Raw genomic sequence first — 25837 nt, 5'->3', positions numbered from 1 at the left:
AGATAAAGCCATAAAAAAAACAACCTTCCCTCCAAGTCAGTGGCAGCCAGAAAGTCCGCATCCCTCCCTCCTTCCCTTATCACAATGACAGCTTCTGTCCAGAAGGGAAGCAAGCTTGCCTCACCAAGCACGAGCCGAGGGCACAGCGGGCGCCCTGATCCCACTTGCCCACCTCCAGTCAGCCCTCCGTCCACACACAGCCCGGGGGAAACAGGCCGGGTGGGGGAACCACAGACACAGCCAGGCAATTCTGAATTGTATTGACTCTTCGTGACCGGGCCTGCTCATTAAGCATGTGCTTGGAATGGCGTTGGGCATAAAGGGCAGGAAACAGAGGCGTGCCACCCAGGGGAAGCTCATCACAGGAGGAGCAGTTACTCAAGAAAAGCCCTTAAAGCAGGAACTGCTTCAGAACACTGGGGTTCTCTGCACTGCAACTTACAAACTGAAGGATCTGGCTTTTTTGAAGCTGGAGAAATGTCGTGATGTTGGAAGAATATGAAAGTCCCCCACCCTCCAGACCAGGTGCAACTGTGAACCAATTTTGTTTTTTGCAGTACAGCAAAGGTAGGCGGAGGACTGTCTCGTCGTTTTTTTTAAATCCAGAGCAGTGGGAACTCAATTTGTCAATGCAACTGCTACAGCGCGCAGAAAGAGAGCTAGAGGAAACAGAAAAGGGAAAACTAGACATTTCACTGCATAAAAAAACAGCTGTGAATTTGTTTACTTGTCTAATTTATTTATTTACCTGTCTACAACTTTGCCCATCCGTGAAACAATGTAATGCACAGATGAGTGGTGCTGAAATCCTTGCTGGCTGCACGTATTAGGTTGCTAACACACATTTTATATTGCTTCATTTTTTCTTTTTGTTTTTCATTGCAAAACGTAACAAAGCCCTCTTGAAATTAAGATTTCCAACTGCAAACAATATCATTAAGTCTGGTATATCCTGGCAAAGGCCATAGCAAGCCAGAAGCCATCCCTTAATCATAGGGTGGAAGGTGGGACTGAGATCCTTTGAGTGCTCTCTCCCTGGAGAGAATGCCAATCAACCACAAATTAATTATATTATTAATAATTAATCGACCCACTCTAGAGAGAATGCCATTCAGAAGCATGAAGAAAACTGAACACTTGGAGAACACCAACACAAGCACTAACACAAGCACCAACACAGACACCAGAGGCCAGAAGCCAGTCCAAGACCCTGGAGCTGTGAAACAGTAGCAATACCGGCAATACCCCCGTGTCATTGCATAAGAGGCTGACTTTGCCAGCTAAATAAATCCACAAAAAAGCCAGGACATGACTAAGGGAATTGGATGTTCCTCCTGAAATCAGGTGAGGTAAAAGCAAGAATCCCAAAAGTTGATTACCTTTCCAAATCATTCCCTAAAAAAAAAGCCATGTTTTTCTGCATATGGATGAACTACTAATAGAAAAGACTGTTGTGTAACCCGCATGTTCTGCGAATAGATATTTAACAACCCCTTCACAAAAGCATTGCTCTGCGGTTGATAATGGGGCTAACTTAAGGTTCCTCTGTGTGAATCAACGAGTAAAGGCCAGCAAACCTCCAAAAATAAAATAACACATACCACTTCATACAGTGCCTTGCAAAAGTATGACCAATGACCCTTGACCAATTCTCTCATTTTACTGAATTACATTGAAATTTTGTTCTCTGTGATATTTTTATTTCTAAGTATTGAAACTCAAAATTAATTATTTTAATGTGACATTGTTTTATGTTAACAATTGCCCTAACAAGGACACAACTGCCTTACAATTGGCCTCTACCTGTGAATCATTAAAATAACTGCCACAAGGACTCTAGTGCCGAAATGAAGAGGTTTCTCTCCCATACCCTCTGCTATAAAAGGAGTATAAAGGCTCGGATTTCTAGATTCAGAGACAGTTTCTTCCCACAAGCTGTCAGATTATTGAACTCTACCCCTACCACTGGCTCACACTGATGTTATTTTTCTCTTCTCACACTACCTATCTCACTTTTTGTTTTAGGTTGTATGTTATTTAACTTGCTTCTGCTGTTCTGTGTTGATGTTCATAGTGATTCCTTCATGTCTTTATTATTGGAGCACACCTGCAAATAAGCATTTCATTGCACGTGTGCATTTGCCTAATAAGCCGAACTGAAGGATGGCAGTGGTAGAGGACAGCGGCAGGTGCAAGATGTTTGGGAGTGCTGTGGCCTACCTTTGTGGTTGAGGGTTCTGAGACTCTGCTTGCTCTGAATGTCCCACAGTCTCACCGTCTCGTCATGGGAGCCAGAAAGCAGCAGTGTGCCATCCATAGACACCGAGAGGCAAGTCACCAGGTTCCTGGGCCGCAGGGAGGACAAGGAGGAGATGAGAGGCACAATAAATTGTGGACACATCATAAACCACTCTCAAGAACATAAGAACGGTTACAAGTGAGAAGAGCCCATTTGGCAGCTAGTAGCTCACTGATCCAAGGATCTCATTTTTTCCGGTTTTAAAAGCTACTGGCTTCAATAAGATGGTTACAGCATGCTCCAGACTCCCACAACTCAAATCTAAAATCTGAGAAAATTCTCCTGCACCACAATCCGATAAGGGCCATTGATCACAAATGGCTTCCAAAGACAATCATCTGGCGTGATGCACAGTGAACATGTTCATAACAAAAATGAAAATGTCATTTCCAGGACAACTGGAATTGTGCACCAAATGCCTTCTGAATCTTTCCAGACCTGAGTGCCTGTGAGATTGGCCTTGCTTATCTCTGTCTCTAGGTAACGCCATGTGGCTTCTACATCTTTAAGGTCTTTCAAGATTGTTAAGACTCCAGCTAACACCTCAGTTTCTAAATATCTTTTGAGGTTTATCAGGAGATTGTTTTGGAGTGTTTTCTACCTGGAAAAAGGTTAATGCACAAAAATGAAAAGAGCTCAACTTTCTACACAGTCTTCAGTGCCTGTCATAACCAGGTGAAGTTAATAGGGATTTTGTCTGGATATGTTATCCCTGTGAAACAGTCACCATAAGCAATGCATTAACTGTCAGCTCCTTTTGCTGCAATCAGTACTGCTATAAGCCTGAGGTAAAGGAATGGCTGACAATGTACCTGTGTCCTTTGAAAACTTGATTCCCCTCAGAGTCGGGCTGAAAAGCCTTGTCTCTACTGAGATTCTGCAAAACAAACACAAAAAAGTGTGAAGGAAACAAAATCTCCCAACAGCCAAGTAAATACAGACAAAAAAAAAGATAACTCCAATAACACTTACTTTATTTAAACCCTGTACATTTTGATAATTATTTCCTGAGAATACATAATTAGGCATGACAAGACAACTTAAATTTTACAAAAGCCTAGAAAACACAAAGATTTCTTTAGCTTCTAAATACCAACCAAGTGTTATTTTAGGACAGGGGGAAAAGCACTTCTAAGTTTCAACCAGGCACATGAGATGCTGAAGTAGGCAAAAAAAGGGTTTTTAAGTTAAAAGCAGTAGTTTGGAATAGCACCAACCCAGATTAAATATTATTTGATAAAAAATTCACTAAAATGAAATGACTGCAAGGAAAGGAAGAAAAGCTGAATTAATACAGCAATGGAAAAAAATAAATCTGCTGTATTAGCTTGTCATAATATTAAACAGCAAATCCTTCTAGGGCCAGAAAAACATTAAGCAAAGAAACTGTGTCCTTTTAAGGATGTCTTGACTGGATTACTTTTTTAACTGAAAGCCTCGAAGACAATTGGTCTCCATCTGTCAGCAGAAAGCAATGGAATATTGCTTCCAACACTTTCTCTATAACATTCCAGATAAACACCACTCTTTGACAGACAACTCCAGCGAATTGCGTCAGGCAACAATATTCCATACTTTAAAAACTATTCCCTGCTGCATGCTGTTGGAATTCACTGAAAAAACGCCTAATATATAATAGGTATACAGTAGATATATACAGTAAGTACAATAAGTGCTGAGCCAATCTTTAGCACACATACTTGCAGTGCCTTGCAAAAGTATCCACTGGCCATTTTGTTGAAGCATATATTTCAAGTCACTCAATGTACTCAACCCATTTGCTATAATATACTTAAATTAAGTCAGGTGCATAAAATTACTTTGATGAGCCAAACAGAGGCCATTCAGGTAACGTATGATGGCCCAGCCATGAACTGGGCTTGATATTTTACAGCTCACTTAAAAAACTATCTTTGTCCCCTAGGTTTTAACACAGAATTGTACCCTACTCTGGTTATATCTATTTATTGTTTGATTTTTTAGACCTCCATGTGTGTACTATTGTATAGCACTCTGAGCTTTTTGTTTGGAAGTACCTATAAATAGCACGCGTTATTATTTTATTATACACTAAGCCAACAGCCCATTCATAAGCCTTTCAGGAAATGAGAGACCGTCACGGTTGTAAATAATTCCATTAAAAGGTGTTCATAAAAGTCATGTGAATTTGCCCTTAGTCCTCCTTTAAAGACACACAGAAAGTAAAATAAATGAGAAAATTTAAATAAGAACTGAATTTGCATGACATTCTTAACATCAGTAAGACGATATGGGAAACGGAAGCAGACATTTAACTTCTCTGTGAATGTCACATGCATCATTAAATAACAAACCTTACAACATTTGTACATTACATTTTACATTTTTTTTTACATCCACCAAAATAGGATTTCGGTCCCCAACAAAAGTAAACTTGTTCATTTACATGAGTTCTGTTTCCACTGGGAGGGATTATATTTATAATTAACTTAAGAGGATTTGCAGAATTTAGTTTCTCTTTGACATGACATGAAAAAACAAACAAACAACTAAATACGTCATGATTCCATATTGTAACACAATACAATGTGAAACGTCCGGGAGGGGAGGTCAATACCTTTGATGGCCACTGCATGTACTGTATGAGTCAACACAGATGCCAGAATATCTGCATTTGATTCCCTTTAATTCCTCCAGTGCCTGGTTTTTATTATGTTCCCGCTTCACTCAAAAGGCAATGAGGGAGCGAAGCAGAATAAAAATGTTGTTTTGGCCGTTTCTCTTGCTCTCAGGTGTCAGTATTCAGTGCATTTGCTCAAGTTCAAGAAAGGGTGAGGAATGACTCAGGCTTCCCTTTTGTTTCAGACTCGGTTCCTTCGCGGCAGCCAGCCCAAAGGGAGCGACTTGCTCTTGCTTCAGCTTCTGCAGAAATACCTTGGCAAATCGCTTGCTGCTGGGACACATTTGTGTGGCTTAATCGGATCTAGCACTCAGTGGCTTTACCGGATGGGGTTTGAAATGACTTTATCAGGACGACACAAACTCGGCTCGGAGGATTTGGACGTAAAATTAAGGGAACTGGGCTCCCGTTCACTTAATCCGTCTTTTAACAGCAAGCTCCTGAAAACGAAACTCCATCACAGCCAGGAAACAATGGTCACACACACTGTGGCTTTCCCAGCAAAGGGGCTGCAATCCTTTTTCAAGAAGAGTGGCGAAACACAGACTAAATGAACCAAACAGCATATTAGACAGGGAGAATGACAAATTTAAACTCTTTTGGCAAGAAAAGGCCTGCTTCTGGCTTAATAAGAAATTACCATTTTTTGGCCGCCAAGCATCTTGCAAAATACAAGCTCCCACTCAGAATAGCACACGTTTGAGTCCTGCTGGACCAGTCTAGACTTGAATCGATCATGGACCATCATGGCAAGCAGTACCGTTGTTGGGTGGGCTTTAGCTGGCCAGAAAGTCTCTTTGACTTTTTTGAACTTGTTGGGCACCTGAAAACTTGAGAGCCAGATTGGGGAGAAACTCGCTACTCCTCTAGCTGGCTCTAAGCGTCCTGTCAGACAAAGCTCGCAAAGTATCAAATGATGAACAGCTCCAACAGTTATGTAGGCTGGAGGAGTAGGTCTTCTTTCCTGCTGTGTGCAAGGACACATAACACTAGCAATTCCTAAGAGGTGGAGAATAAGTGGCATTTCCGATTTGAAAGTTTTAAGTTGAAAAATCCAATATCTGTAACAAACCTGACTTTCAGCAGATCCGTTTTTCATTTCAGCTATTAAAGGAGTCAAATCCAATCTTTACCCTCATTTATTACAATTAAAAAACACAAAATCAATTAAGTACCTTTCCTACCTCTTCATTAAACAATGGTGTAAGTAGTGAATTATTACTTGGTTCAAGCAATTATTTTAAGGACTCCACCAGAGGTTTGCTTTGGAAATAAGAAAACCACTGATAAATATTCAAAATCCAATATGCAGTTTTGACACAGCAGAAAGGAAGTACAAGTTATGAAAGAATATGAACAGGCAGTGGAAGGCTTTAAGCAAAAAGCACATGCACTGTTCCCCAGCGATATCTCTTCAGCAATGATAAATAGATCTCATAGAGAAAGCCATTAGAATATTTTAAATCATTATTGGATAAACTTCATTAAAATCCCTGAAGTCATCAGCTACTTAGTTCCTGTTAGACGTACCGGTGTCTTTTTCCAAAAGTCTGCCTAATACAGACACCCACGCTTAATAAAGATGATCGATTGTTTACCAAACCAGGGGGACATGATCTAACGAGGGGGGGAAAAAAAAATTTATGACGTCAAAATGAAAGCTAAACAAAGACGACAGGAACAGCTTTACAGCAGGAAAGAAAAAACATCGGAGCACAAGATGAGACCGCTCAAGAGACAGGCGACTGGGGGAAATGGGGACGGGGGGCTACGGTGCTGCTGTGTCACATGAGAGCCGAAGAAATCGTATTCCATACAGGCAGGCGGTGATGGAGCAGAGAAGCTTGTCAGCTCTGCGGCAGGGAGACAGGGAGGAGGGGGGTCAGAGGGTCTGGTGTAAAACACAAGGCAGACAAGGTCCAGCACACCACCATTTATTAGAGCCACTTGGCATGCTGGTCATGTCTGCTCCCAGCTCCCAGCTGTACAGCCCGGCAGCCACTGACAGCCACTTCAGGATGCAAGGTTCGGCGCTGGATGTGGAGGTGGGGTTTGGGGGGGGGGGGGGGGGAACACAGCAGTGGAGCAGATATGGTGATGTGAGGGAGGAAACTCAGGGGGAGGTTGGAGGATATCTGAAAACACCCTCTGCTACGCATGATTTTCTCTCAAGTTGGAACTTGAGAGAAAATCGTTGAGACATAACTTCCAGTTTCCTTACAAAAGCCTCAGAGCACTTTGAAAACCTGCGCGTCCATCATTACGGCTGGACATCTGAGCATTTTTTAGAAAAACTTAAATAATTGCTGTTTTTCTTTCCTATTAAACTATTTTGTGCAACGCCGGCCTCCCCAGGCTCCCACCACCAAAACCACACAGCATCAGTCAATACTCTTCACCATTTCAAAGCTTTACATAACTGAGAAAACATCACCCGCCATTCTATGGATAGCTCTGGAGTTTTAAGGTTTGTGCAGAGAAATGTTTCTATGAATATGCACATGGACACAGGACAAACTCCAGAGGCAAGCCAAATTTAGAAGGCACGGTAACGGTTTGAGGATTTTAAGACGTCACGATGAAACGTAATTAGCTCATTTAGAATGGATCATTAGATTACAGCGTCCAGCAGGGACCTCACCCTCTCTGAAGTGCATGAATGGAATATTGTGAGGACTGAGTTCTTAGCAAACAAGTATAATTGTTATGTCTTCTGATGATTCTGAAAGGAAAGGTAAGCATATTCAGCCCTATAGAAAATTAATCCTATTCAGTCACCACAAAACAAAACTTGTTGCTCACAAAAGTCCCTGCTTCCGCAGTTCAGTGGAATTGGAAACATTTGTATTTCAATGCAAAAAATAGACCATAAGAAGGAATCTGGTTCCCGCAAAAGACAGAAGAAGAATGGTTCCACAGGTTCCAGCTTTATTTTTAACATTTCTGTGATGCAAATGAACCCCAAGCACTCCGACAGCTACCTGTCCCATCGTTCTCAAACTAAGACACATCAATACCCCAACAGGGATGGGTAAACAAATACTTTGCAACCAGATCTGAAATTATTCAAGCTTGTGTCCACACAGGCTTTCCAGCATAGCACAACAAGGCAGAAACACAGTGTGATCCCTGGTGATTCCCCCTAGCTGTCAGCCCAAACTCGGCAGAACCTACATTTGCATGCCAGCTAATGTTCTGCATTTACTTTTCTCTTTTTCTGTACATCATTTCTGACATCCTGGACACTCCCTTGGATCCATATTGTAAAAGAAGTGTCCGGTGGGATGGGATGAGAGGAGAGCACAGAGTGAAAGTTAAATTAAAACGTACGAACAGGACACGGAAGCATTCACTTGGATCTTTGCTGTGAAAAATCACCATTTAAGGGAACAAAAAAGGGAAAGAAAAATACTGAAAAGAAATGCGGGTATCTTGACCTTTCTGGAGTTACTGATGGGTACACACTTTAATCCACATCCATCTAGCTCTAAAGACTGCACTATCCTATTTAAGGAACTGCAGAGACAAAGAGAAAAAATATGAAAGCTATGGATTTCTTAGACACACACCTAAGATGCTGATGTAAGGGATATTCAGACATTTCAAAATCCCTTTATATACAGTATATATACTCTATACACTGTATTTCCTAATTAGAAAACCAGTCACCTAGGACTTGAGGCTACAAGTCATCAATCATTAACTAGCCCTCCCTGAAACCTGTTCATCACAGCTTGACACCAGAGAGATCTGTACAGGGCAGGACTTGAACTCAACTCAGGACGTGAAGTTTGAACAAGCAGTTCAACAGCACAGCAGGACCAGGTAAAAGTTAGATACTGTGGATTAAATGGTAACTATTGGGTATTGTTTTAAACAAATTTACTATGGAAATCACACACCGATCCAGCATATATTCCAAAACACAAAATGAGACCTGGTAACACAGGTGTGCATAAGTGCAAAAACAAGTGTCCTGCAGGGCCTGATGCAGATGGTCACTGAGCAGGCTAATATTTACACCACGCTGCATGAGTCCAGCGAGATGCAGTTTAATACAGTGAGCAAATATAGCAAAGCACACCCTACCATAAGCAAAAGTGAACCTGCTCCCCCAGTGACTTTCAAAGAACAACTAAACCCTTTTGTCTTCCTTTATATTTATTACTGGTTACAGTTCTGCACAGTTCCCTGTTGCCAGTCCTTTCATTTACTGTTAGCTTGTTGCGTTACCCAAGTTCTTCTGCGGGAAATAAACAAGCTCAGCTTCTAGCTGCCTGACTGAGTGGAAAGACTTCATTATGCCCCACACAAACCTGACTGCTTAACACATATCTAATGGCCTTGTGCGACTTCAATTGCCGTCCCTTGTAGACTTCCCGGCAGACACCTTACAGGTTGGAAAGATGCTTTCTGAAATACCTGAGACAAAGTTATCCTTACCTCACAAAGCCATCTTAAAATTCAGACAGGTATAGCAATTGCACAACTCGTTGAAAATACACAAGATTAAATTGAATGAAATTAGCTAAAACATTTCACAATTGTGAAACTTGACAAGAGGGCTAGATGCATTACAGCTAAAGTACATTATTGTTATTATTGTTGTGTACCTTATTGGTACACAACTGATTCAGCTAAGTGCAATGAAAGCAATTTTTTTACCTGTCGCTTTTTCGCAAAAGCACAGCAGATGTTTTTGGAAAAGGGGGAGACCTGGAAATGAGGGGTCACAGCAATGGGATCGTATGAAGGGATCGCTTACCGAGCTGTACAATGACACCTGAAAGATGCTTCCATCGCTGCAACCACAAAAGAGGGAATACTCGCAGGGGTCAAGGGTCACAGACATGATGCCCACATCAAAGAGGACGGATAACAGCATTTCACCGGAGGAGATTTCCCAGAGCTGAAGAGAGAGAAGCGGAAAACATGGTATGGAGTATGTGGTTATCACTCCTCACTAACGCCTTGTCAATCAAATACATTAGGAAAATTGATTTATCTGCACTGTAAAAAATATCATCACTCTAGGAAGAAAAGGAGCTATCCATTCTCACTCTAAGACAGAACGCTCTCACTGCTGTAACATTACATAACTTAACCATAAAAGTAAATTCAGCAGACGGGGGATATCAAACCCATCGTTTCGTGGACAGCATTCTTTCCATGTGCAACAAACAAACCGTGGTCTTAGCTACATATAACTCCAGCATATTCTTTTATTACATTTTTTTAACGTCTGATTTTGATATTGCCTTGCATACATTGATCAGTCAAATTAAAAATGTATTTAGAAAAAAAAATCATGAGAATGACTAATTAAAATATTTGAAGGATTCATAAAATACCTGTGAACTGCAAATTGAAATAACAGAATAATGTGCTTGTAGACATTTAAAGAAACAAAAAAACACAACCCCTCAGTCCTGAAACACCCTCATGTTTCTGGTTTCTAAATGTATCATAATCACTAAAATGAAGGCTGAGGTAGATTCCCATTTCAAATTTGAGAATAGCATCTTTAACTTTTCCTTTAAATGCAGACCTACATCCATTAAGAAAGATACAGGGACTATGCAGGTCATAGGTAAAGGCTATCAGTTCCATATTGGCTTAGGATATGTTTAAGGTAAAAAAATTATATAGTAATTTTCATTTCAGGAAAACAGCCACCATCCCTCCCTTTTTTATAAGATGAAGTAATTCTTAATCTTAAGACACAGCACACATTAACAAGAAAAGAACTTTATCCTGACCTCCCTTCTCCTTCAACCATCACTATCTGTAACTGCTACTTCAGCTCTGAATAATTTATCTCCAGACTGACAGCTTGTAATTCATAACAGCTGATGGTATTGGACTCGACACAGAGTGCTGATGACAAATTTTATACAGAAGAATGTATAACCTGCTCCAGCTCCGTGCAGCAGACTTGAAGTGGCAGAAACGCTGGAAGAAGGAATGTTTCATGCGGCACGTGAAGACAGATCTACAGGGACTGAAGAATGCTCAATGATGCTCACTCAATTTCTTTAAGTTGTTTAAACCTTGTACCCATTCTGTCTAGACTCTAGAACAGTCACCTTTCTCCCCAGACCAAACTACTGTACGTTATTCTTCTGAAATTCTTCCATGAAATAGGCCATGGAAAATCAACCATCCTCAGCACTTAATCCTTGGACTTGTCTGTAATACAGACAGGCCCAGACAAGAAACTACAGATTCTCTCCCATGGCAGGTACTGCAATGAGGAATCTCTGCACTAACGAATGGGCCATGTATGTTAATGCAGGGCTTTCTACTTAACTGATCAGTAAACAAGGATCCTCCAGGATCAACTCAAAGCTTATCATCTGAGCTAACTTTGGAAGGGATTTAAAAGGCTTTTATGAATTAAACTAATATGTGCACACACACACACAAAACATGAGATGGTGCTGTCTGTGTACAGAAGAAGCATCTACATTAAAGAATGACATTGCAACACATGGTGTTCAGACAAGGTGTTCGGTCCTCAGTCCTCTGCTCTCTTCTGCCAGATGCTTTGGAGGAGCTTGCCAACAATCCTTGTATGAGATCCTACTTGATTACTTGGCAACAGTTTGCACAATTATTTCCACACGTCTATTAATAAAATCAAGAGACCTGATATCGTATAAACTGAAAAAGACAGATGCATCCACACATCTCCTTGTGTAAAAGTAATTGTCAGCTGACACCTGAGTTCCGATAGATATTGTCCCATCTGGTTTTTCCACAATGATTCAATTTTAGATTGTTATAGGACAGGGGGCTTTCCGTTTTCTTTTTCAGGACCCAGCTCGTACACCTGCAACTTTTATCCCACAGACACTGTGGGATAAATACACTCTGACAGTATAATAAGTATAATATGCACTATCATTATGCATGTTTGTGTGAAATACAGATGGATAAAATGATAGTTAATGATGGACTCATAGCGTGTCACAAATAGAAGCTGTTCTCAAATTGGGTTGATCACCGCTTGTTACTCATGGCTAAGCAAGCAAATCGGATTGATGAACTTCGCCGACTGGTTCACATCAGTAAAATGCAGGAGACCTTGGACAAGGTCACAAAACCCAGTGTTACACAGGTATGAAATTCTTCCAACATTGGCCTGAAATTGTAGAAAAATAGTGGAACATTAAAGCAAGAACAAGTCAGGGAATGACTAAGAAGAATTAGAAATGCAACAAATAAACAAACCGATTACACACCTAAACACGTTTGATATTGCACATCTGTCATTTTGTAAAATGGTGGAGCTCTTCAATTCTGTCGAGATGTAGTCCACCCCACTAAGAAGCGAATCTGTAGTTGTCTGAAGCCAAAAAATACATTTTCAACTTTTAAAGAAAAGTAGTGAAACATGCATTCAGGCTCAGTATAAACCACCTCTGGTTGAATAAATAATTAGGTGTACATATTTAATAAAGAGGGACTGAGTTCAAAAGGCCCTGCACACATTAAACAGGTGTCTAAATGTTTACAAATCTACAAGAAATCTACATGAAATGGTACATGGCAGAAACTTATTCCCCTACTCTAAATGATTACTGCCTTCTTGCATATTTTTTATCTAGGGTATTAATATAATTTCATGGGACTGAGCATTTTTCTGGGCTTGAGAATGACAATAAAGAAAACCGACATTCACTTCAGCAGAGAAGGAAAGAGTTGCTTTCCCTTTTGTTTTTTTTTTACAGAGAACTTTGATTTATGATCAGGACGGCATTCATCTTCATGAATCCCAATAAGAACCTTGCTTGTTTTGACATTTAGTGAAGGGTATTGCTCTACAGGAATCTCCAGTGCATTTCTGAAAGCATTTTAGGCTTCTGGACTTGTCGAGGAAACTATCCCCAACAAAAACAGCCAGTAAGGTTCCTGAAGAATATTTAATTAGGATAGTGTTGTCATCCATATGAAAACCTGTCACTCAGCAGCACTCAAATGCCTGATAATAACAAGGTTACGACCACTGCTGTGTGGACTTCACTGTGAACAGACCCTGCTCCCAGATGGGGCTACAGTTGAAGGAAGTTAAAGAGTTTAGAGAAATAGAGGCAGCCTCATTTCCCCTGTCTGATGAATTGCTTCATTATAAGAGTACAGCTCTGTAGGTAAAGCACACAATTCCATCATGTGTTACATTTAGGACCAATCTATCAGAAAAAGAAAACAGACACAATGGGGTCATACACATTCTTCAGTCTGAAGCATACACAAAAAAGCAGCTCAAGAACAAGAGATCTCGGATAAAGAAAAGAGAAATTAAATTTCCCCGCCATCTTAACAATTGGGGAAAGTGGCTTATAGTTTATGTGAAGCAGAAGAAATAAAGTAGAGCTTGTTCAGCTGAGAACTGCTGAAAGTTAATGGACCAGGTAAACAACCACAATTTGGTTGCATGAGGAGTGTAAACAATCTTTTTTACTGCGACAAAGCTCAGAAGCTGTACCTTTGTGACGAACCCCAGTCAAATCCAGAGAAAAATATGAAATGCAAAGATTAAGGCTAGTATCAGGCAGCTTGTGAAGTGTGCAAGCCTGAGCACAGAGTGGTTTTTTGACACATTAATAAAATATTTGTTTGGAAGAGCAGCGAAGGATGAAAGCAGCCGAGCCCAGCAAGCAGGTGAAGAGATAGAAAGGCAGACAGAGTTGGAACAAGGAAGAGAGTCAGGATTTCTAGAATACGAATACCGTTATGAACTTAACCATTAATCATCCCGGATTTTTTTCCAAGTTTGGCCTTTAACTGTGTCGCAACAGCCCTTATATTTAAAAAGAACTAATTCTTGAGAGGTGGGGCGGAGTGGTAGCTCTGTGGCTAAGGATCTGTGCCTGTGCCTGGAAGGTTGCCAGTTCAAATCCCGCAGCTGGCAGAGGATTCCTACTCCGTTGGGCCCCTGAGCAAGGCCCTTAACCCCAACTGCTCCAGGGGCGCCGTACAATGGCCGACCCTGCGCTCTGACCCCCAGCTTCTCTCCCTGTCTTTGTGTCTCATGGAGAAAAGCTGGGGTATGCGAAAAGACGAATTCCTAATGCAAGAAATTGTATAGGGTTAATAAAGAAACATTATTATTATTATTATTATTATTATTATTATTATTAGGTACAGCACAGAAGGGCCAGGGAGCCAGGTGCCGCCGTGTTTGAGTCTGCTCCATTTTGTGCAAAGCATTGTGCTGCAGCAATCCCCACGGTTGTTCTCTTCAAATAGCTCCACGCTAAGCATTTCTTAAAGCTGCCCCTTTAAAAAGTTTTACAGGCGATGCTGTCACACACACAAAAATAATAGCCCACTCCTCAGAGGCTCCATAGGCTAGTGTCTGCGATCCAGCCAGGGATTATGCATCAAGGACACCCTGACACCCTATAACCCCTCTGGAACAGCCAAAAACAAAGTGAAGTGTTAAGGTAACAGGGGATAGTGGAAATGCCCCACACCACCGACATTAAACACACAGCACTGCTCAGCTTTAAAGGGAAACACTGCAGGGATTAGCTTATCCTGAACTTCAGACAATTCAGGTGAATAGGTGAGTATTCCTCTAAAAGAATCTCCTCCTTTATCCAGTCGTTCATCCATTTTCTGTTTTATCCAATATAAGTTCACGGGGGAGCCGGGGTGTATCTCGGCATGCCAGGGGCAGAAGGCGTGGTACACCCTGGACACGAAGCCATACCGGTCCATCACATCGGCTCCTTCCACACGTGCCATTTCAATCTCCCCAGAGTTAATTTAGTCTGTAATCGCCTTGTTTCAGTTGTCACATCCATCCCATCACAGTGCTGAAACCGTACCCTGCTAGGTATTTCAGTTCTACTTTCGTTCAGTTTTTTAGAGAAATCCCATTAAATCGGGGGGAGAGAGAGAGATACAAATTTCCAAGAGATCGTTTTCCCGACAGAGTTATCTCTCCACACACCCAAGCATCACATGGAGTAATAACCACTGCAGTGTTGCCTAATAATACGGAAAGACCATAAAGTGGAAGAGATATGAGCCAGGATATCACAAGGAAAGCACTGGGTATCAATGTGGAAATTCCACTATCCCTCCCCGACTCTGCTCCTAAACCTGTATAACTACAAATAAAAATACTGTGCATTTTACAGGGCTTTTGAATGTATAAAATCCTAAGGTCGTCCAATTCAACTGCACTTCATCTCTTAAAGCACAAGTTCCAGGAGCATTGTGCTTATTTGATTATATTTAAGTCCTTTAAAGCAGTATTGGTCACTCTGGAAACAGTGGAAGGAGGATCGAGTATCCAATCCATCTTCACTTGAAAGCAAACAGCCTTACCCAGTAAAACAATAACAAGACCAGCAAGGCAAACAAGGCAGAACACAGATGCCACAAAGACAGATGGCCCGAGCTGAAGTCGAACCCGGGACTTGCTGCCACACAACTGTGCCTCTGCTGCAGCCGCACTATGGATTCAGGCAGCACTCTTGAATGGGAGGAGGCCCGCTGACAGCTGGAAGGCTGCTCCACCAGCAGGAGGGAGTTAGTGATGGGTAAAAACCTGCGGCTGCCCGTGAACATTCAACCAGCAGGGGAAATGTAAGACTATGGGAAAGGGTGAGCCACATACTGTATGTGAGCCTGCTTTGCATTACTTGATTAAACAAAGCATTAAGGTGAAAGGCTTCAACCATTAACACGAAATGTGGGCAAACTGTGCAGTGCTTTGTCACTATTGTAAGCTTGCAATGCTTTCAGTCCTGAATGAGTTGTGTGGTCGACCCGTGAGTTCAGATCTCTGACATGCAATACACGAGCCTTAAAGCAAGTTTTTTTTTTTATGATGCAGAGATGACAAATGTCTGTGACATGGGGAAAGATGCCCAATCCTCATCCTGGAGGGCCAGTATGACATTCCAACTTCTCTTTTAACAAGTGAAATCGGCTGGTTACTGGTTCAACTGGACCACTTTAACAGCTTCTTCCCACTCCCCTGGTGCCAGTGCTTTAAAGAGACCTTGCAAACCTGCACACACACCCGCATTCCAGGATCAGGACTGGACGCCCCTGCCCTAGATAAACATTGTTGCTGGCTGTTTGCGGATGTGTCCGTTTTACTAAAACACTCAGGTGCCTTCAAGCAACCGGAGTGCGTTTGTGCAGCATGATGCTCAACACCAAAGAAGATAAAGACACAGACTGTAGCAAAAGTCCAGGAGGTTTAATGCAAAGCAAACAGAGAAGTCGAATAAAGGTGCTTCCAGCTATCGCCATCACTGTCCTTGAACTCGAGTCTCTCTCACTGCAGCCCAGAGCCGTACCACTGAGTTACTAAACACACTTTTTTTCAGGGCTGTAACACAAAGGTAGTAAACACTTTATCCCCACAACTTAATGTAGAGGTACTAAACGCACCAGTGTCATAAAGCCAAGCTGTTGAACACACTGCAGCCCTGCAGGGTAACACTGAACAAATGAAGGCACAAGAAATCGAACTACCTGGCTACTGAGCACACTCACCGAGACCTCACTTTTGTGCTACTCCAGACCCCCGTCTTTTTCAGTCCACCAAGTTAGGAAACGACTGGCTACTGACTGCAAAAGGCCGAATGCAGGCTCAGTCCAAGGCAACCCCTCTTCCCTCAGAGCTATGAGTGCAGGGGAAACTGAGCCCCTAAAGAGAAAAGTCTCTCCCTCACGGAAACAGTGTCAATCCAGGTCAGAGGAAGATACAACTGAAGGGTATAATGATAACATGCCATGTCCCTCATACTTTGACCTTCCCAGGCCCATGTCAAACTGTTCCCACATCCCCTCCTTCCTTCTTTCCCAAGCTGGGTGCTTTTTACAACCTTTTAAAAATTATTGATTTTGTGGCTCACGTTATATGGAATTTATCAAGGCACAGAGCTGTGCAGCATTAGGAGGAGACCTCTGCATTCCCTCCATTTCATTTCATTAGAAACCAGCCTTCTTTCTTCTCTCTAGTGAACTGGAAGTTTATGATTCATTAAAATGGTGAAAATCTCATTGAATTCCAAACAAACATTACACGTGAAGAATTCATTCTTTCTATTTAAACTGCCTTCATGGAAATAAAGCATGTTCTGGATGCTGTTTCTGTGGAGGCAAAACTTGCAGTCTCAAAAAAAAATGGAAAAACATCCATCCTCCAAAATGTCCCATCTCTGATTAACTAAGTGATCCTGAAAACCAAAAAGCAGATTTTCCAACCAGCAGACAGCTGCAGTGTTTCTTCTGTGCCACAGAATAACCCTGAAAATGCAGTAAAAGTTATATTTCCATGACATGTTACATAAAATAAGTCTGGAAATAACATATACAGTACATCTGATGGTAGGGGCACAACATGTGCTGCTCGTATGAGCCTCATCTCCCAGTCTTATAAAAAGCACTACAGTGTTTAGCTGAAAAGTCTCAATCCTTCATGTGAAAATCAGTCCAGTCTATTTGACATACTGGACAGTTTGACATACAAAGGTATTCACCCCCTTGGCTTTATTCTCTTATATTGTGTTACAGTATGGAACTATGTGGATTCTGATCAACACAACACAAAAATTCTATTAATTATAAATATACATATATAGGCTCAAAGGTTTCTCCATGCAATTTACTGCTCTTGTACTTCAACTGGAATTGGAATGTTTTTAAGGAGACTCATTATTTCACTACATAAACTACAGCATCACTCACTATTTCTTTTGGAAAAAAAGAAAAAAAATGAAAAAACGTTTTACTCTCCAGGTGATCTAGCAAAAAGGAAAGAGCCAGAAAAGACTTTTTAATGACATACCAATGTAAAAAAAAACACACTCAGAACTTAAAAAATACACTTCTAAATCGTGGTAAAGTTAAAGTAGCTGCTTCCGAAAGCAATTGTTGATTCAGATGACGCACCTTAATGAAAAACACCTTGGGATCTTTGTTCAGATAAAAGGTGCTATATAAATATAAATTCATTCATATATTCTCTTGCGAACCAAGGGAGAAGATGCATTTAAGCTCCCTCACTTTGATCTCTGTTAAAGCTGCAGTCTGACTGAAGCCTGAAGTGCCTTTCAAGTTCTTGCTGGGTTCGGCACAGTTTGCTGGGGGCTGATTCTTCAAATTAGAGAAAAATGATCTACCTTAAATTTCACGTGCAATATCAGCTTCTCTTTACAACACCTCTAAAAACATTTTATAAAACAAAAGGTTTTGAGCATTGAGCACCCTCAAAAACTAGAGCTTTTTGTGCTCTTTTCCCACACTGGCCTGGCCTTTTATACAGTATAAAAATCTGCAAATTAGGGAACAAAGTTTGAGCAGAAAATTGGGAGGCTAAGAGTCCAAACTCTGTAAGAGAACCCAGAGCAGTTATAGAGCAGCCCTTAAATATCCTGAACCCCCCCGCCAAGAGGCCAAAGTCATGAATTGCCTCCAGGTGGTCCAAGTCTCCTATCAAATTCTTATCCATAGCAACAGGCGCTGAGTGACAGGTGGGTGCAGCAGTGGCTGGTTTCCACTTCAATGCTAGCTTGCCCTGGAATGCACTAGTAGGGGTGAGCATGACAATTTGCAGGAGAGATAATTGGACGAGACGAGGCAATTTAATATGCATTACTCGTGCATTGAAAATCAACAAGAATACAGAAAGGAACCAATATGCCACACTTACCAAGAGAACAACCCATTGGTGACAGCAGTATGCTGGCGTAAAACCTTAAGTGGACACGGCGGCAGTGGAGCCAATTCTCTAGGAATGAGAATGATTGACGATTTTGACTAGACCAACGTAATGACCACCCTTTGTTGTGGACATCTGGGCAGGAGTGTTTAGCCATTGCAGAACTCCACTTTTGGCAAATAAAGATAACCTGACTCCAAATGAAGGCTACACTGATCATGTCCAGGCAAACACTGGTTGCCCTGTCTGCAGGCCTTTCCTGGGATGTGACACCATTCCGCCAGGACAATGCATGCCCTCATGTTGCTCGTGTAACAAATGGCTTTCTTGCAAGAGGAGAAAATAAGTTATAGATGTACAGATGTACCAAGTGCCAGATTTGAGCCCCCACTGAACTATTGTGAGAGGAGGTGGATCAATGTGTGGCATCTAGGGCTTAGACGCCAATGAACAGTCATGTTGCTGTCCAAGCTCTACAAGACTTTTTAAATGAGACATTATTCAATCCATAACCCATTCTGCTTTAGTCTGTTTTTGTTCCGTTTCATTGGGAGTTTGAATAAATCTGGATGACACTATATACCCATGCCATTTGGGATCACTAATTGTTCGAGATGTGTCTAATAAATAAGAATATAAGTCTTCATTACATCATTACTTGGGTAACCCCAGTCACAGTCAGCTAAGGAAATGACCCATGCTTGAACCAACAATGGTGTGGGCCACAGGGTTCCACAGAAACATGGGGATTAATACATCTAGTGACCTGCAGCAGTGTACAGGGCAGAAGAAAAGGAGGCCTGCGCCCTGCAGATCAGTAATGGCAGGAGGCAGGGCATGACTGCAGCTCAGAAACCGCAGAAATGAGCTCCCTCTCACACTAGGAGGAAGGGCAGCTGTGTTGGTCCTTGCAGTTATAAAACCTTCAAAAGGACAGCAAGAGCTTGAACCAGAGCAGCTCCAGGTTTAGCTCAGCTGCTTGAAATGTAATTAAAACTGAGACAGTGGAGGGGAAAAAAAAGCACCTCTCATGCATCTCGGGAGCTTATCCCCAGAGTCACTGGAAAAACAGGAAAATCATAATCTTACACATACATACACCCGACACAGCACAGCCACAACCTAGAGAAGGGCTTCTGAACTGCCGCTGGATCGGAGCCCGAGTTCCGATTCTGGAATCTCCCATCCTGGCTTCTGAAGAGCAGTCCGAGAAGATTTACGGTTGGTAATTTACGGTTAAAACGACAATTCAGTAAATTTATGGTTTGATGGATTTGTTTTTACCACTGAGAACGCATTCCTGCACGCTTAAAATTCAGTCCAAGAACTGTTCTAGAAGATAAAGAGACCGACAAGCGGAGAAATCGATGCACACTCGTAAATTCATTCTTAAGATTATGGCGTACACATGGTTTAACATCCACAACAGGAACAATCGGCACTTTGCAGGACCAGTGTGCGGACCCCTACCTGATACCCATGTAACCCCAAGATCAGACCCACCTTCACAGTCTGGTCCAGGGATGCCGTGGCCACTCGAGCCTGGGGTCCCATCAGGCCGCAGTGGATGTCCGTGATGGGAAGGGAGTGCTGTGCCCAAACGTGTCGCGGTTCCGGGGTCCGCAGTGGATCCACTTGCGCCACGCTGAGAAACGCACATTGAAGACATTCAACTAAAACAATACAGCTCAAGTAGGCAGCTACATCGGCAGGCTCAGACTGCAAAGGAACAAGTAAAGGTTTATTCCCCTCTGAATAGAAAGACAATCTGTCGGCTGTGAAGCCTCCTTCGCATCAGCACTCACACCCGACGAAGGCTCCACAGCCGAAACGTTGTCTTTCTTTTCTTCTCTTTTCGGCGTGGAATAAACCTTTAGTTGTTCCTAAAACAACATGCAAGACAAGCTTTATTTATATTCACTGATTTTTTTAAACCTCTTCCTGCCAAGGCAGCCTGGAGACCTGTACCAGGCTCAATACACAGCGATGGGGTCAAAGAGCACAACACTCTTTAGTTACAAACCAGACAACAGTTGACTCAAAGAAGACATGTTCTTAACCCTGCAGACTCACTGCGTCTTCTAGTTTAAATTCCTATTAACTTCTCAGCTGCTGAACTCTTTAAGTGAGGTAATGATTTGTTGAGGAGCGATATTTTACACCATTATCTTTAAACAGACAGAGAGAGATGAGTTAAGGATTCCGTTCAAGTACAGAATGCAGCTGTAATGCAAAGGAACTCCAGTAGCCATAGCTGTTTTTTGTGTTTTGTAACATTTGACTAATGAACGAATAACTGAAGCAGGACATGTGCCACACTGGAGTGATTGCCCATGAAGATGGGATGTATTTTTACACCCTCTACATCCTAAGCAACCTTGTCCTAAATTTATAACAAAATGCTTTAACACTCTTTCTTGAAAGCTGCTTGAAAGTTTTTTTGCGACTCAGTCATTTTTCTCATATTTTTTTTCATCCCATCAGTTCTGCAAAGCAGGCCTCCAGTGCGATCAAGAGGGTAGATGCACAGCTTACGGACCAAGAATATCTTGGAGTATAGGTGGAGCTTGCATGCCTTCGAGTGAGCTCTTACAGCTCACACCGAGAGCTTTCTGAGCGACTGGCTGGATTCAGGGATTGAAAGAGATGAGCTTCAGATGACACAGCGCCGCAGTGCACGTCTTCTCCTATCGAAGTACAAGAGGCACGTGAAGGAGGCCTATAGAGACGAGATAAGGCCTATCTATGCAGCATGGGCTGTGACTCATTCTGGAGCTTTGATGAATGGGGCCGTCAATGCATAGAGCCGCCTTCAGTACATTATTTATAAACAGTGCAAGTATAGATATGAAGCCATTTCCAGCTATAGCAATGAGGAAAAGCACTGTACACCAAGTGTATGCCTTTAAATATTATTTACTGAAAAGTCTTTCTAAAAGTCAAATGAACTCTGCATGTCATAGGAAAATTAGAGTCTGTAAAACTGTAACCTTGTTACAATATGTAGGGAATCTAAATGCATAAAGCACTCTCTGTAGGGGTATAACAAAGCCAAGTAATGCACAGCAAGCCCAAGACCTAAGATACCATACAATGCTGTCTCCTCGACTATAAGGAGCTTGGCCAATGAAAAGTTCTCTTTCTTTTACAAAAGATCCTCCAAAATGGTTTATGCATTTTTCGCCTCTGTTTTCATGCAAAGTCCAGTTACAGTTCAATGAACTGAATTTCAAGAAGCCACTTGTAACACAAAATCATTTTCTTGAAGCCATTATTTCAAAATGGCAAAGTAAGTTGTCAAAGTCTTGCTATCGTATTCAATTTAATCATTCAAAAACAAATGAACAGCGCTCTCGCCGAGTTTTAATTCTCATGTGCTTTAAACGGATGTTTTTAAAAAAAGGTTTATCTCATTACAAAATTCTTGGTTTGTAAACGAATGTAATTTTGTGAAAACTAAAGATTTGGTCCTATGATTCAGTACAAAGATGGTGCATATTCATGATAATGATGATGATGATGATTTTTAGCATAAATATTTTTTTAACTATTTTGCAATAGAACATTTGAGTCTTAGAAAAGGTTAACTTGCACATGCTAATGCTTAATTAACATATACAGAATGCTCAAGAACTTAAAGAGTGGCAGGTGAGCAAAAATAATTAACTTGTAACAATTAATAATGTCATAAGACATATGACTGTAGGCAAAAAATGTAAATTCTTAAAGATCACTCTTATGTAACACTAGTGCAATGTAAGTTTATTAGAACGCTTGGCTAAAAGATGTTTAAGGAATAACAGTTAAGGCTAGGCTTGTTCAAACAAATTAAATTCAATATAAAATTGATTTTATTTTTTAAAAAGTTGATATTTTTTGGAGCCAGTCAAGAAAAGCAGAACTGCTCAGCCTGATAGAATATTAAAAATTAAAGCCAATTTTAATCCCAATCTTTATTTATAACCTGATCAATACTCATGTCCTGTAACTTGTGCAAAAATCTTCAGAATGCAATACGTAGAATGAAATCAATAATATTGATCCTTAGTAATTTTGTAACACCTACATTTTAATGGAACAGCATATTAATTCCCACTTAAACTGTAATATGAATTCTTCAACGTTTTGTACTAATTTTTGAAGACTGAGACTATGGCATGCTATCGTAAGCAATTCCAGGCAGGACTCTGAAAAAACTCCTGAACATGAAGAGAAGAAATAGCAGAGAGTAAGCAAAGTAATACTGCACAGTGATCTAAGCCTTATTGAAACGATACGCCAAAGGTTACGTGCAACTGTTACATTCCCCACTTACTTTGCTTCAATACTGAGACGAAATATCAGATACGGTAGCTGTATAATGTGAACATCACCTATACTCTCACTTTAAATATTGCAAAGTGATAACTTGTGTATTATATAAAGAGTTTCAGAATAGTGGGCGAGCTAAAGGCATGCATAAAATGTCAAACCAATGATTTTTTCCAAGTAACTTCGGAAATATCTTACTTTATATAACAATACTTCACAATAATTTCAATAAAATGATCAATCGCAGCTCATGCTCTCGGCTTATTATCGCACTTGACATTCCTGGGGGAAGCGCGCCTTCACTCCCCCCCTGCCGGAACCTGGCTCTTGTCATATTGAGCCGCCCACCCAGGAAGCATGCTGCCCCGCTGTCCGTATAATTGATGGCCCGCTGCAGCTCTGGCAGGGCCCCAGAGAGACAGGAGAGGTTGCTGCTGGAAGCCTTGCCCAGCTGGCAGGGTGGCAGCTCTCAGCCCCATTCTGTCATGGTACGCAACATGGCAGGGACACAGTCTGGGCTGATGGAAGCTCAGGACTGCCCTCTTCAAGCACCACAGCATTGTTAAAGACGAACCACAGACGCAGCCTTGCCCTCAAGAACTGGGGCTTCAACAAAGAGCTTATACAGAAGCACAACACCCCCCGTTTCTCAATGGCACAAGAACTCAAAAGAAACCCGAGATCTGCATCTGGTAGCTGGGTCACCCATTGACAAACCAGTCCAAGACGTTTGGATGTGAAACCCTACCTCTTCCCTTTTACAGCACATGCCCTTAGGAGCTCCTTCAAGCCAAAAAGACAAAAAGGATTTACTTTTTTTTCAGGCTTATCTGATAAAGGGATGAAGGAAAACGTAAGTCAAAACGACGCTGGAGGGCACCCTGCCTTGTGTCCGTTTCTGGCTCTCTGAATTGGAAGACATGATTCGAAAACAGATGGATGGATATTGGACTGTACTGCAGTTTTTGGTAAGGTCATTGTATTTCAATTGAACATTTGCTGTGCACACTTCGAACAAATTGTTAAACAGAACAGGCATAGCAAAACCTGTCGATATTCCTACAGAAAGTGCACATCACAGTAGGAAATTGTCATTTTAGTCAGTTTCATCATCCTGAGATCATTCCTTAGTGTCCTGGCTCTCTTGAACTCCAGCCCTCAACTTGCACTACAGTATCTGATCAGTGCCGAGGATTAACGAGGACTTTGGTATTCTTCACAGATGGAAGATGGTATAAAAATCAAACCGATTCAAATGTAAATTCATTTAGACTCTGCCTTGTGCACTTCATACTCTATTTGTCCTCATACTGTTGACAGAAGGTCAGAGAAAAAGTGCTATTGTATTTCCCACTTGGTTGGAGGAATTTCAGGAATGCGTAGTACCAGACGGATGTTTTATTTTTTAAACTATCATTCTTTTATCCAGATTTATCAAGATTGTCCTCTTCTCTCGAGTCCACCCTCTACTAATGTGCCAGGACACTAACATAGGAAGGCACCCAGATGTCTATAGAAAGGAACAGAGCCTGTGAGATTTCAGGAAAGATAGAAAGCAATACAAAGTAGTTGTGTTCAATACAATTCTATAAATGAAAAAAAAACTATCTATAAGTAGTACATTTGCACTCTTGATTTACTGACGCCTTAATTCCGGATTTCATCTCCTGAATTCTACAGATCAGGCCCAAAGCACCTTGAATCTTCATAGTTGATTCCAAATGCAATTTTCAAAGAACACCAAAGTTCGCCTGTCTGAGAAGGCCCAAGACCCCAGTACGCATGGCACCAGAAAACCAACACAGCCTGTAAAACTTTGTTTTTCCAGAATGGCGGAAAAAAAAACCAGATACTGGATTTGGCTTTAAATTCAAAAGAACTGCCATCTTAGCATTCTGCTGAACACGCTGTGCATGCAGACCCAACTTTCTCTGGAAAAGCATTTTTTAAAAAAAAAGGAATTTGCATTTCTTTCGCTCTTCCTTATTTTTTGTTCTTGCTTCTAGCACCTAACTAAATAAAATGCGAGTTATAAACCACAAAGGAAGACAGAAATAACAATGCATGTATAGAATGTGTGAGTAAGTAGATTTTGTTCATTTAAGTCCAACGCATTGTTTTATGACAAAAAAACAGGCACTAGGGATTACAGTGGAAGAAGACCTGCTGCTTGGAATTTGAAGCAAGAAAGAGGTTGAAGAAACTCTGGGAGATGGAGAGGCATAACTGGAATGGCTGAAGGGTTTTGCTCCACACACCACTGAAGCAGAATAAAAGATGCAGATTTTCTTCCTTTCAAAGTGGCACTGAATCAGAGTAGGAGTGAATTATTTATTCCAATTTTATGGCAATACTGTGTGCTTCCTTTTCATTATTACTTAATGACTGTCCTCTTACTTATAACATACTTAGTTCCTCAGGTCACTCAGTGTTTATGGTGTTGTATCAGGCTTGCAAAAACTTACTGATATTTAGGTTTATTGGCATCTTGAATTCATCAAGGAGAGTTTAAATCAAGGAGATTTTTATACCCAGTATTGCATCCAGTTAACTCCCAATACTATTTTAATTACTTAGTGCTTATCCTATCATGTAGATTTTTTGCTTTGTTGTTTCTTCTCTTCCTTGCTATAGTAACTTAACTCTTTCAACAAAAACAGCTCCTGGAAAGAAAATTGTGCACTGAATTTGCATAGAGAGACTTTCAAAGCTTAGCTGTAGCTTCAAACAATGTTCAAATATGAAAAAGGGGGTGAGAGCAGGTTTATGAAACCTAGGTTTAATCTATTGGGATCCTCAACTCATCGATAAACCGAAATCCAAATCTTCCAGCCATCTTCAAACAGTAGTGTTTCTTACTGCTTTTACGATGGAT

At 41.2% G+C, this 25837-nt stretch overlaps 1 protein-coding gene across 1 annotated transcript in view; it reads right to left on the bottom strand.

The window, feature by feature from the left end:
* wdr18 (WD repeat domain 18) overlaps positions 1–25837 on the bottom strand; it is a 54756-nt gene that overhangs the window by 20363 nt on the left and 8556 nt on the right. Inside the window, exons 4-7 of the mRNA XM_088907663.1 lie at positions 20155–20296; positions 9724–9867; positions 3112–3176; positions 2221–2345 (exon numbers count right to left, since the gene is read on the bottom strand). Coding sequence (XP_088763789.1) covers positions 2221–2345; positions 3112–3176; positions 9724–9867; positions 20155–20296 — 476 coding nt within the window. The remainder of the gene's footprint in view (positions 1–2220; positions 2346–3111; positions 3177–9723; positions 9868–20154; positions 20297–25837) is intronic.

Source organism: Atractosteus spatula, chromosome 28 (genome assembly GCF_055471065.1).
Source record: "Atractosteus spatula isolate fAtrSpa1 chromosome 28, fAtrSpa1.hap1, whole genome shotgun sequence".
NCBI classification, from domain to species: Eukaryota; Metazoa; Chordata; class Actinopteri; order Semionotiformes; family Lepisosteidae; genus Atractosteus; species Atractosteus spatula.
This window is presented reverse-complemented; position numbering and strand designations above follow the sequence as displayed.